The following is a 14,119-nucleotide window of genomic DNA, read 5'->3' as shown; positions in this document are numbered from 1 at the left end:
AAGAAAGCCTGAGTCTACAAGACTTGATCAGGACTGTTGAGAATAGGGGGACTTGGAGGTCTCTAAGTCACAGGTCACCACAAGTTGAAGTCGACTTGACAGCAGTTAACAACAACATTCAAGATAATATGAAAAATGTGAATAGATAATTTTTTTTGGGGGGGGGCGAGGCTGGGAGGAAATCTAGTGAACAAAAGAATATACTCTCATTAGCCAAAACATTTACCCACAGGATAACTTATAAAGAGGGTCCACTGACAGCAAACATACTTTGCAACAGACCATAGGAAATTATTGCTAAAATTAGAGTTGCCGGAATGTTTACATTTGTCTAAAGGAATTTGGCATCCCATTTTGTGCTTCTTCAGGAAAACCTGGTAGTTTAATAATGGTGAGCATTTTAGGTTCTGATGTTCTTTAAGACATCATCTAAAAAATAAGTCACGTTTTCCACTGATACTCTGGAGCCAGGAAAAACAAGAGTGTGGAAAATAAAATGTAATGGCCCTATGTGTAAATGGTTTTTATGTTTTCCTGTTCTTAGCTCTTCGTGGTTGATCCTTGAATCAAAAGCACTAGAAAATGGAACACATGCCTCTATATATAGGATGATGATGATGATGATGATGATGATGATGATGATGATGATGCTATATATTCTTGCTGAAAGTGTACCAACATAGCGGCTTTCATGGAAAATAACTGTCAGTGTGCCCATTTCTCCTTAACATATCATTGGTATTGTAGCAGGGCTTGTTTCCATTAGAATTATTATAGGGTTTTGCTGGCATCATGTCAGTTTTAGTGCATGCAGAAATTTCATTTTCATTTTTGCTCAGGTGTCACACCGAGGACTTTGATTCTGCTTACACACTATTAATTTACTAGGTGAAGTGTTTTGATAGTTCTTGTACAACAACTAGCATAATGCAACAAGTCTTTATGCCTGTTCTACTGGTTTAAGGATGATGCTGCCCTTGTAGTTTAACCCCCCTACTCTGTTCAATTTACCGAAACTGAACCAGAGCTTGTGAATTGGCTGGTGGCCACTTCTTCAACAGGCTGGCTTACACTGAATTGCCAAGCTTTGCTGCTAAGTGTGTAAAAAATGTTTAACTTATCCACTGTGTTTTTCATTAGCCCACCCAGCTACACATTTGCATTAGTTGTGGCCTGGATAGGAAAGCACTGGCTAAGATACAGGCCTATCCAGAACATAACACAACACATACACTTCTAGAAGGATTTCAATGTTTTGACATTGAGCAGGAGACTTTCTGTGTTCTATTGGCAAGTCAGATTCAAAGTGTAAGATCCGATATAGCAAAATTTTAAAGTTAGATTAGTATTTCTAACTAATAATAGTCACTGGCATTCTCCCTAGATGCTGTTGCACCATTGACTAGAATGTGGCATCAGATGTGGAATCTTTGCCTTAAGATTATAAAATGATGTAAACCTATAGGTCAGAGTAAAACAAAATCCACAAAGGAGTGATACCTTTATTGCTCAGCCAAAATGCACAAAACCCATAATGGAAGCTTTTGAAGCTCTACTGGATTCTTAGTTGGGCAAAAGATGCTTAAAATTCATACAGGAGGAAAAATTAGTGATGGCGTTGGAGTCACAGGCCTAAATTTTGTCTCTCTTGTACATCAGATGGTTTGGAGGGATCTCAGTGCAGGCCAAGACCATGCCTTTCTTGCCCATGTGGTGACCAAGACAAAGGAAAATAAAATTTAAACTCCATGAACATCAGTAAAGTAACTCCTCTTGGGATCTGCGGTGTCCCTTGTGAAGCCACAGGCCCCTTTCTTGCGTAAAGAACATTGAATTCTTCAAGCGGTCTCTGTGCTGTTACATCTGGAAAAACTTTTACACACTATATAGGTAAACCTCAGCCAAGTATAGCCTAAACAAAAAAAGGTTTTAGCTACAGCAATACAAAATATCCTATACAGCTATACAAAATATGAACCTGTGACTCTAATATTGTCAATCTTGTATGAGTGTATCTTGTGTGTGTGTGTGTGTGTGTGTGTGTGTATTAGTATATACTTGTATCACTCGTTCTCCTGTATGATTTCATAACATCTTTTGCATGATGCAGAAGCCAGTGGTGGTTCGAAAACTTGCATTATGTGTGTTATACATTTTGGCAGGCCAATAAGGGTATCAATGTTTTGTGGATTTTGGATTTTGTTTTAATTTGCTGTATTGCCATCATGGCTATCTCTGAATACATACTATAGTCAGAGGTGGGACTCTGGGGCCATGTCTGCTCACTGGGGTAGAGCTTGTACATCCCTTGCCCCCTGGATCTCCTGAAACTCATTTTGAAAAAACAAAACAAAACAAAAGTTGCTTGAGAAAAAGCAGAGGCTTTTTGTGAAAACAGACTATGCCCCCCCTTCCAAAAAAGCTCAGTCTACAAGTGATTTCTGACTGATGGGAATAGCCGAATACACTGGTGTGGCCTGCTAAGGTCTAGATCACAAAAAAATGTCCTTCCAGTAGTCAGAACATGGTGTACCCCTGCTCTAGCTCTTGGAAGGAGGTGGAAAGGTGCAAGGATGAAGCTGCAGAGAGAGCAAAATAAGGGCTTTGCTTCTCAAGGAAGAATTCTGTGTCCCCAAATGAAATTTTCTTTCATACCTTGCATTGCAGAGAATGGGACATTAAAAATAATCGACACATAGAACTGTTATATTTGCTGTGTTTGCATCCCCTCCATAACTTAGCCTTTAAAGTTACTGCAGTGCAGAAAATTTGGGGGAAATTCATTTAGGGGAGAGGAATTCTTACTTTCTGGGAGCAGTGCCCTCATTTTGCACACCCACCCACCATCATAGCTGCTCCCTTCAGGGGGCAATCTGAGACATCGCTATGGAAATATCATGCACATTGCATTTCTACCACTGTGGAAAACCAGGTAATTTCCCCCAGTAGGCTTCTTAATTTATTATTCCATTCCTTGACTAAACGACACTGTATATTTTATAGCATAACTTTTTTCCAGTGGTGCTACCAAACTTCAGAATATGAACTTGCATAAGTTTAGCATGTATTCCCTCTTGTCACCCCCCCCCCAATATTTAGAAATATTAATATGCTTCTCTGCCTGCTTTCAGTAGACCAGAAGTTCAAAACCAGCTATTTACTAGGAGCAGTGTTACATCTCACACAGCTCTTTATATGAGCTGTGATGAACAGACACCAGGCTTCATTATGAGTGACTTGCTTGCTTTCTCTCTTTCTCTCAAAGTGTGCAAGACCATGTAATTTACCCAATGATAGTGTGTATTGATTTAAAAGCAAATCATGTTTGCACCATTGTCCTGCCACAGAGTGTGGGTATTTTACAAACCCTCTCCATAGAATAATGGTAAAATAATGCATTCCTTTTTTGTAGGAAGTTATAAAGTAAGGTTAGAATTATGCACCCTTCCACATTTTATTGGACCGTAGCTTCCAGCATTTTTCCTCCTTTGGTTATGCTAACTAGAGCTGTTAAAGCTTGCAGCCTGACCTGAGAGTGGGTGCATGATTCCAACCCCTGCCCTAAAGCTTGCTTTAAAGCCTTGTGAGACTTGCCACAACCTCTGTAAAACAACTGGCTGGAGAGAATTGTCTCAATTATTTCTGCCTTGCATTTGTACCGTATATACGCAACTATAAATCGACTTCATGCATAAGTTGAGAGCAGATTCTGGGGACCAAAATTAAGGATTTTGATATGACCCATGGATAACCTGAGGGTAAAACCTAGGAGCGTGTAACAAAAAACCCTAAAAAGGATGAATCAAAGAAAAACAATGCCAAAGAACTTTAACAATTTCAGCAATCATAATGTTTTTTCTCACACTAAAGGTTGGATGGATGAAAGAGTAGAGCAGGGTTAGTGTTTCTAGTACAGATTACTCTTGTCTTCCACCAAGAGATAGTTCCTTTAAAAAAAAAGAGTTAAAGTACAGTATTTAGATTGCCCTGTGGATAAGTCAACTCAGTGCTTTGGATCATTTTTTAACTAAAATTTCTAGACTTATACATGAATATATACAGTAATCCTGTGCCTGCATAGTGAATAATTAATGATACAAAACAGTACTTCTGATCAACAAAATTTGATATCAAGCTTGATGAAATCATTGTTTCCTTAAAGGTGAGCACAGTTTTAAAATCAGGAATGAACACATGAGCAAACTAGAATGTGTAGCATCCCTGGTGGCACAGTGGTTAAATGCTAGTACTTCAGCCACAACATTGTGAGTTTAATCCTAAAGGGCTCCTTGGTCGACTCAGCCTTCCATCCTTTTGTAGGTTGGTAAAACGAGTACCCAGCTTGTTGGGGGCAGTTGGCTTATATGTTGCAAACTGCTTAGGGAGTGCTTAGTTCAGTATGAAGCTATGTAGAAATGTAAATGCTATTGCTAGCATGTATCAGCAACCAGAAACAAGCTTTCCATGTCTTTACTGTTCCATTAGTATGTTGGCATTGACTTTTTGGACCACAACTCCCAGAATCCTTCAACAGCAATGACCATACTGTCTGAGTGTTCCTGGGAGTTGTGGTCTGAAAAGGTAACCTTTCCAAGCCTGACACACTGCTGGTTCAGCAACTAAACCACGATTCCCATGAGGCAATGTAGTTAGTTACCTGACTGGAATTCTTGGGAGAGTGTGAGACAGTACTATCAGTGGGGAAAGGACTGTTGTTTGGTTTTTAAAGAAAAACTTTTGCAATTTCTTGAAATGCTTCCAGGGAGAAAGGTCAGAAAGAACTATCCAGTAACAATGTGAGACAAGGGCTGTCTCCACACTACAGAAATAATCCAGGTTGACATCACTTTAACTGCCATGGCTTAGTGCTGTGGAATTGTGGGAATTGTAGTTTATTGTGGCTCCAGAGCTCTCTGACAGAGAAGGCTAAACTCACAAAACTACAATTAAAATTCCATGGTATTGAGCCATAGTAAAGTGGCATCAAACTGGATTATTTCTGCAGTGCAGATGCAGACAAAGTGAGGTCACTCTAGTTTGTTTTGGTGACAATCACAATTATTTTAACTCTGACAAAGAAGCTCCTTTTTATAGTCTTTTTTCATCTGCCCACCCTTTTTTCCTCCTTGTCCTTTGTCTAGCTGAAAGGTTTTTGTTTTCTTAATAGCAGTATTGTCACTGGGAAGATGGTCAAGGAAACATGGAGAAGCACATATTTTCTGTGTTAGGATGCAGCAGCATGTCTGCACCAAGCAATGCAATAAAGCTTGATCATCACCTGGGAAAGGATGGGGTTCTTCTCTAGCTGATCCTACAGTAGCTGTATGTGTCCCGCTACATCAGGCAAAGTAAACAGGAGATGGCTCCAGAATTCCTTATTGAGTATATGTGAACAGCAAAACAGAGAAAGGGAAAAACGAATAAGCCTGCCTCACTAGCTTGACCAGCCTGTTAAGGGAGCAAAGCTCTATAGTTCTGCCTACCAAAATGAAAATAAGTAAAATAGAGGCTGGTGAAGAAAAAAAATCATGGATGCATTTTGGAAGAAGCTTTTTAAGTGATCTCCAGATGGTTTAAATTGTTTTCCTTACTTTTACAAGGCTTACCTAACCTGATGGTTTTATTTCACACATGCATATTGCTAGTTTTGAATAAAACATGTTCAACTGCTTTTCTTTTTTGTAGTGTATGATCTTATCCTTATTCTTTCCATATTATTTCTGCCTCTGGCACCCATTTTTCTTGTAAACAGTAACACCAAGGAACTCCATTTATTTAATCAACTGAGGTATGCCTGTAGATTGTTACAGAAACTTAACAGATTTAGAGCAGAGTGTTGGAGGCCTTGGTCAGGATGATTTTTCAACACACATGCTACAGGAAAAGAGATTCCATTTCAACATTAGGAGGAACTTCCTGACAGTAAGGGCTGTTCAACAGCGGAACACACTCCCTCGGCGTGTGGTGGAGTCTCCTTCCTTGGAGGTCTTTAAACAGAGGCTGGATGGCCATCTGTCAGGGATGCTTTGATTGTGGTTTCCTGCATGGTTGGGGATTGGACTTGATGGCCCTTGTGGTCTCGTCCAACTCTATGATTCTGTGTAGTCACCAGATGAGAAATGCGCATTTGAATAAAATAAAAACTGAGGCCTGATAAACTTTTGATGGACAACCCAAATTTGTGGTGACCAGGGGCCCTTTCACTACACATCTGTAGTGCTATAATTCCATTAAGGAAACATCTTGTGGAATCCTGGGATTTGCAGTTTAGGGATGGGTACTTGGAATTCTCAGTTGCCTAAATTCCCTAAAGGCACCAATTCCCATCTGAACTTGGAAGATACAAATTAGTACTTGGATGGGAGACCACCAACAAATACCAGGTGCTGTAGACTATATTTCTGAGGAAGGAACTGGCAGAACCACTCCTGAGTATTCCTTGCCTTATAAAAACCCTATGAAATGTATGGGATCTCTATACGTTGACTGGTGATTTGAAGGCATGGACAAACTTAGAATTCCTAGCCAAAGAGGTTTGCTTCATTGAGCTGCAAACCCCAGGATTCCATAGGATATTGCCATGGCAGTTAAATTGGAATCATAGCACTAGAACCATGTAGCATGAAAGGGCCCCAGGACACATGGCTGCCTCATAGTACAAGTTTCAGAACAGCGGCATGCACCCTAACCATTTCACTCCAGCTCAGATCTAGTATGAGGTGGCAAACAGGATTGACTTTCTTTGTATATGCATCTACCAAGTGGTTGAAGCTCCAACAGCCTGACAGGTTTGACCAGAACAAACCAAACTGCCTTTACCACTCACCCTCTAGCTCACAGGCAGTGCAAGGTGGCTGAGGCACAAAAGCTTGACTTTACCAGAGCAGTCTTACAGTTTTACAGGAGCAGAAACCAGTCTGTACCTGCCCTCCCTTATAGTTGGAACCAGAAAGGAGTAGAGCTGTATTTTGGCACTGCCTCCATCCAGCAGACACAGAGCTAAGGCCAGTCACAGGCTGGGGAACAGAGATTACCTGTCCCCTTCATGATATTTTTCTTAGAGCTTAGGAAAAAACACTTTTTAGGACTACAACTCCCATAATCACTTAGCTAGCATGGCCACTGAGGATTCTGGGAACTATAGTCTTTTAAAATGTTCTTTCCCCATCTCTCCTTCAATTCCAAGCACTGGGAGGGAACCTTGTGCTCATCTTTCTCACCACAGACTGGTTCATCCCTCTCTGTTATTGCAGAATCCTGCTTAAAAATATGGTCAAGCAGGGTTTTGGGAGGAAAACTATGATGAGATTCATGTTATGCAGCATCATTGTGATAGGTTTGCACTCCTTTAAGGCAATGGCTGTCAAAACAGCTTTCCTGAGTATCCAGACATATGGCAAGCTAGCTCCATCTGAATTTTGCAACCACATACAGTTTGAAAGAAGTGACACTTGTAATTAATTCCAGATTGATCTAAGCACATGGGAAGTGCAACTTCTGAACCTTACTTTAGGGCCCCCCAGGGGGGGCGTGAGGCTCCGTAAAGGGGGGCACGAGGCTCAGGATACAGTGTTATGCAGAGGTGTACTTATAACAATTTTATAGACAAATGATACTATTTACAGTCGTGCGGGGGGCGCGAAATGTTTTCTTCTTCCTAGGGGGGGCATGACAGAAAATAATTGAGAAGCACTGCTTTAGGGTAAGATTGCATCTCTCCTGTCCCATGCTGTCAACATGTTGAATGATATTCTTGCTTGCCATTACTTTTCAGGCTTCTCCATCAGATTACCTAAATTTTCAAGAATTCACAGATGGCAAAAACACTGAACTCCATTTGCATCTTATGGACTGGTCACTTTCCTTCTCTGTTGTCAATGTTTTATTTATTTTTATTAAAATATTTGTATCCCACTCTATATCTGAGGATCTCAGGATGGTGTACAATTAAAATCATTGTTATTATCAATATCATTTCCATCCTGTCTTTCTCCCAATAATGGGACTCAAGGCAGTTAACAACATATTTTAAAACAGCACAGGTTTAAAAGCTGAAATAAAAAGTACAGTATAAATATAAAAGTTGTTTTTAAAAACAGTTAAATTTATAAAGTTAAAACACTGAACATTAACATTTGTTTAGGACAATAAATAACAATGATAGTAAAAAATGCTAAAAATATACTAAATTTAGTACTTAAAGACTATTAAAAACCAGTTAAAAATATTTAAAATACTGTCAGCCATAGCACATCTGTAGGTAGGATAAAATGTATTAGACCCTGAAGGCTTTCATAAAAAAACATGATTTGATTTGGTATCAGAATGACAACAACATTGGTTTCAGGCATCCTTCTAAGGGGAAGATATTCCATTAATGGGGTGCCACTGCACCCCATTATGTCCTCCCACAGTGTGCTGCCCCACCAGAAAATCATAAAGGAAGAGTCCTCCAGCAGACCTCAGTTCTTGGCCAAGTGTATGTATGTATATATATATATATATATATATATATATATGAGGAGAGAGGCTTCCTCAAGTATGGAAATCATTTATGGCTTTAAATGTGATCACCAGCACCTTTAATTCAGTCAAGGTTTGGCTTTCATCATTTATCTAAAAGGTTGTACAGTGGTCCCTCCACAGTCGCTGGGGTTGGGGTGAATGTGGAAAACCGCAAATTAAAAAAAACATTTTTTTTTACCTGAAAGGACACCTCTCTAGGAATCTCTAGGTCCTCCAGTGCAGCTCTGTGGTCAACATCTGTGAGATATTGACCATAGAATCATGTTGGAGGACCTACAAATGCCTAGAGAAGTGTTTTCTCTAGGAACTTCTAGGTTCTTCAGCACAACTCTATGGTCAACTTCTCACAGAGTTGTGCTGGAGGACCTAGAGATTCCTAGAGAGAACATATTAATCAAAACGGCAAATAATCAAATCCACAAAAGTTAAAGCTGCAAACGTGGAGGGACAACTGTATTTAATTTGAAGAAGTTGGATGGTGGCCAAGGTGGATAGAAATCTTCCTTAATCCCTCCTTAGATCCCAGTTGGTAGGAAAGCTGAAGTTGACCAATATCCCTGTAGTCTCTGCCTTTTGAAGACATTCTTATATCACACTGCCTTGTCTTTTTGGAGGTAAAATGTCAGTCAGCACAGCTTGGGTTTATTTGTACTAAGAAATTATAGTGCTGTAGTGGCCAGGAGAGCTAAAGCTGTCTCAAAATGGATTATTTCTGCAGTGTGTTTTGGACCTAAGTGCTCCTTCCTAAATTCAAAACCCCAAGATTCCACAGGACTGAACCATGGCAGTTTAAATGGAATCGTAGCACTATAATTGCATAGTGTGGATGCCCCCCTTGTCTTTGAGCTACCAAACTGGCAAACAGTTGACCTTTTCTAGCTTGTTCCTGATCTGCTATATCCAAAAGGAGAGAGGGAAAGAGGTCTTCCTTGAAAGAAAAGGGGCAGGAACAAGAACCTGGTGATCTTCATTTTTGGCTTGGCTGGGAAGCCTTATCTCAAATTAGTGTGCTTCTGGGTGAGGCTTTTAATACACAATTCTCATTCGCCATTTGCAGAATTTTAGGGGGAGAAGGCCAGATGATATCATCATTGTATTGTAATTTTCCCAGTACTACTGCCTTATCTTCACGCACAAAGGCTCAGTGCAGGTATATTCTGCTGTATGTGCAGATTGTGCTTTTGGCAAAACAAGTATTGGTTGGGAAGTTCTAATAACTGAGCATTTATTAAAACTCAGTAAACCTGGGTGGTTGGGTGTTTCCTTCCTTGTGCATTTAGGATTGTTTGAGGGGAGTATGGGGGCATTCAAGTTAATTCGACTTCCTGTCACATCCATGTTGTTGTGCTCCATGTGTTGGAAGGCAGACAGAACAGGGAGACTGTTGGTTATCACCTCTGTATAATCAAGGTTCTATGTTTGTTTTGGAGGTTTGCCTTCCAAAATGTGTGGGACTGCTATGGGAACATAAAAGAATGGAACCCCACACATGATTGTAACAGGCATATTCCTGGCACACAAGTGCTTGCATAATTGTATGTCATGCATATAATGCATGAGCTACATATTTCCCACTGCACATTTGCAGTAATGTATTCATATACATAGTTATTTATAGTAATTTGTAATGCCTCCCAGTTGACAAAAAAAGATGTCTTGAAATAAATGTTGAGGATGCTTCCACCCTACCCCATCCCCCCCAAATAAAAATTTCTTGAGGATTTTGACATGTTAAAGCTGCTTCCATCTCTTTTCTTTTTGTCTCTGTATTTTCTTTCTTTCCACAATATGATTAGAAAATGCCTGTTTCATGATAGAGCTGCTACTGTAAGGCTTGTGGAGCTGCCAACAGAGAAATCTTTTGTGTTGATTTGGATAACAGTGCAGCTATTTGGCTCTTCAGTGCTGTGATGGCTGATCTGATTGGGATTTATGTCATCTGCTATCAGGAAAGAAAGATACCAGTGTCTTCCCTCAGCTTAAAATTCCAGTGCCTTTCCCCCTACAGGCTGCTGGATGTCGGTGCTAAATGCATACTTTTCTGAATTTTTATGTTTTACAGCTGGCTGCTGAGGTTAGCGCTGTGACTGAATTCTTGTTTGTGCATGGCATTTTTGTCATGAACTCAAATGCGCAGAAGCCAACAGGGAGGCTCCAGCTCCTTAAATACACTGCTGGATAAACAAAAGCGAAATTCCTTGGCTCCACTTCTTGCATGTTGGGGACAAGAGAAAAACCCATTTTGATTATTCAAATATCCTAAGGGATTTATTCTAAAGTATCCATCTTCAACAAGGGTTAGAAACCCCATAGCCCTGCAATACTGGTGCTCTTTTTCCTTCTGTTTACTTTTTTCAGTCTCTTTCTCCTCCCTTTTTGAGTGATGCACTTTTTCACTGGTCTTTTTCACTCTACCTTCCCTTTGGGTGGTTTCTTGTCTTCACTCCTCTGGGTCTCCATGTTTTTGCATGAGGAACATTTTGGTGGTGTAGAGGTAAAACATGTGAATTAAGACCAAATTTAAGAAGAAAAAAATTGTTTTACCTTGGTTGGAGGTCCCAGTCCACAGGCCACTCTTCATGACTCCCTGTTGCAGCTACAATGTGGTATCTCACAATACAGAAAACATGCAGGGGTAGCTGTGTTGGCCATTTAACAAAAAAGGCATCCTCCCTAGCATACCATCTTTACTAAGGATTGAAACAACATGCAGGCATCTAACCTCTCCAATTGGTTTTTCCTTCCTGTTTGGTTTGTAACATCTTGTCTGATGAAGAAGCCCATGGAGCTTCGAAAGCTTGCAGCAAGTATAATGTGCATTTCGGTTGGCCAATAAAAGTATCACTGATGGATTTTTGTTTTGATTTGTTAAATGGCCACACAGCTACTCCTGCATATTTTCTGCAGTGTTTATTTATAACCCCTTTCCACCAAAGGGCAATACATCAGAACATATACAATCAAAAATGAAAGATAAAACACCACACTAAAAATGTTTTAAAATTCTAAAATAATACACTAATGTGCTAAAAACAAAACCAAACAAAATCCTCATGTGTAATACAAAAAAGGACTTGTGCAGTGTCCATAATAAAATTGTCTTGCTGTGTATACGTATGCACCTAATGAAAGTGTTCTTCAGCAGTTGTAGCTTCACTGTGATGTACTGTAATTCTGTGATATCTAGCAGGCTTCTGCATGTTAATGCAATAGACTATGCTAGATTCAGAGCATTCTAACATTTGAAGAGTCAAAATATAAATCTGAAATGGCTTTCTTCCTTTCAGCACCGGGCAGAGGAGAATTCAGTCTAGCTTCATTTATCATCATTATCATCGGTTCTGACTAGCTCACCTGTGGATGACCTCTGAGTTACATATAACACAGAAGGATTCTGCTTAAAGAGGCTAAAAACAAAGGCAAAACCTTTTCACTTACTGAGCAAACTCTGAAAGGCATTTGAAGTAATAAACATGAAATGATGGCTATTCAAATGTCCATGTCCATAAATCCTACAGTCCTTCAGTGTAAGGGTTATTTGATATAGAATGAGATGTCAACTGTCTTCTTATATATCATCAGCTTTAGAACAAAGTGGATATACTATTCCAAAAAGATGTGTCTCATCATTCAGGGATTTCCAGTCTGCATTAAATTCTGGATTTATTTATTAAGGTCATGTACATAGTAAGATCCTATCTCTTCTAGATTTTGCCTGTTAAGAGGGTCTCCTACCTTCAGTATCTTCATCTGTTAGCTAATTAAACCTTGTCCACTGTAATGAGGCAAATCTGATACTATATTTCAGAATTCACACAGAACTAGACTTAACCATTTATGCATTCTTTTTAGCTATGTTAATCTGCATAGTTGTGAACTATTACAAGTTTAAACTGCTTGCCATGTACATTTGTTTTCCCCTACAAACAAAATGTGACTAGGACAGAAAATCTCCCCCAAAATCTATTGCATTTTGCTATCGGGATACTTTTTATGTCCCAGCCAATATTATATATTGGAACATAAAATATCCTATGAGGCAGCAAAGACGTGAACCATTCTCATTGTCAGTTGGTTGCCCCTATTTAAGGGAAACTGAAATCACTTTCATTGGGTAGATTTTGGGACTGATTGGGAAATATTCCACATCCCAAAGTGTTGCTTTTAAATTTTTATTATACTTTTATCCCACTTTTATTCCACCTTACATTTCCTGACTCTTATCCAAAATAAACTGTGTTCCGTAAAATCCTTCTGTCTTACAGACAACTGTACAATTCCATCTCTTTGGTCTTTACAAGTATTGTGCTTATTTGTACATAATTATCCCTTATTTTTATTTCAGGATATCACCTGGCAAGATGAGCACTCTGCTCCTTTCTCATGGGAAACCAAAGTAAGTTTGCTAATCTGTTTTATTCCTCTGTGATTTTGGTTCACTTTGGGACTTTTAGCAGCCTGGACTAACACTAGTAGTTTTGACACCACAGTCATGTTGTATCAATTGTTCAAAGTGAATACATAATACAAAGTAAATACCGAAGCCCATGTTGGCTGAGGTATTGTGGGAGTTGTAGTCAAAGTTCTGTGTAACTGTAGCCTATTTCATTACTTTTTCAGTAATTAAAAGGTGATAATATTGCAGCTGGGTTTTTTTAAGTGAAAATACTGTATAGCTCCTGTGGTAGAATGCTATCTGCTGTCCTTTCTGTGAAATTTTCTTCCAGTAACTAGAAGGATCTTGAACCAGTTAGGAAAAGGCCTGTTACAGACTGCCAAAATAAAACTGCTTCGGGTCTCTTTGGAGGTATGCTATTTAAATGATGCATGCATCCCAAGAATCCAGAAGCTGCACCAAAGCTGCACTCCAGTGCTTAGGAATGGAGTGTGGCTTTGGCACGACCTCCGGACTCTTAGGACCAATGCATCATTTCAATAGCATACCTCCAAAGAGACCCAAAGCAGCTTTATTTTGGCAGTCTGTAACAGGCCATAGTGTTGAAAGAAGGTATCTAGAATGCCAGTGATATAGTTTATAAAGTAACAGCTCACTCCAGTGGGTTTAATTCTGGAAGAAATTAGTGAATTAGTTAGAGAAGATCATCAGTTTAAATTTCCATGTGTTTCCAGGATGCTCTTTGTAGAAGGGCCTTGAATTTCCTGCTACAGCAGGAACAGATGTTATCCCACTTCCTCACTCTGCCCCTAACTTCTTCCCTGAGTCCTTTTTACTCTGCATGTCTTTCTCCTCTACCTGCTATAAGAGCAGCACTACAGGTGAAGAAGCCAGTGGTGAGGACAGAGAGAAAGATCTGGGGGAAGAGAGGGTAGGCTGTACCAGATTGGGAAGCGTTAATTCTGCATTTGCAATCTCCCAACACATCTTGTTGGAATATTTGCATGCAGCATTGTAATAATTGTGGTGTTGGCAGGGAGAATCCAAAAGTCTACTCAATATGAAAAGCTCCATGCTACTTATCTCAGTGACATTTTTACAGTATTTTGCTGAGAGCTCCCCTTCTTTTTCACTCTCTACTCTTCCCTCATCTTTGCTTGGTCTTAGGGTGGATGTAACAGCTTCATCTGTTATGTT

General features: G+C 39.6%; 1 protein-coding gene across 1 annotated transcript in view; it reads left to right on the top strand.

Annotated features, from left to right (window-relative positions):
* Positions 1-14,119, top strand: part of CUNH1orf198 (chromosome unknown C1orf198 homolog) — a 35,179-nt gene that overhangs the window by 4,975 nt on the left and 16,085 nt on the right. Inside the window, exon 2 of the mRNA XM_089529954.1 lies at positions 12,872-12,922. Within this exon, the coding sequence (XP_089386080.1) occupies positions 12,872-12,922 (51 nt within the window). The remainder of the gene's footprint in view (positions 1-12,871; positions 12,923-14,119) is intronic.

The sequence above is a fragment of the Sceloporus occidentalis genome, unplaced genomic scaffold (assembly GCF_023333645.1).
Source record: "Sceloporus occidentalis isolate IW3139 unplaced genomic scaffold, rSceOcc1.0.p SCAF_6, whole genome shotgun sequence".
In the NCBI taxonomy this organism is placed as follows: Eukaryota; Metazoa; Chordata; class Lepidosauria; order Squamata; family Phrynosomatidae; genus Sceloporus; species Sceloporus occidentalis.
This window is presented reverse-complemented; position numbering and strand designations above follow the sequence as displayed.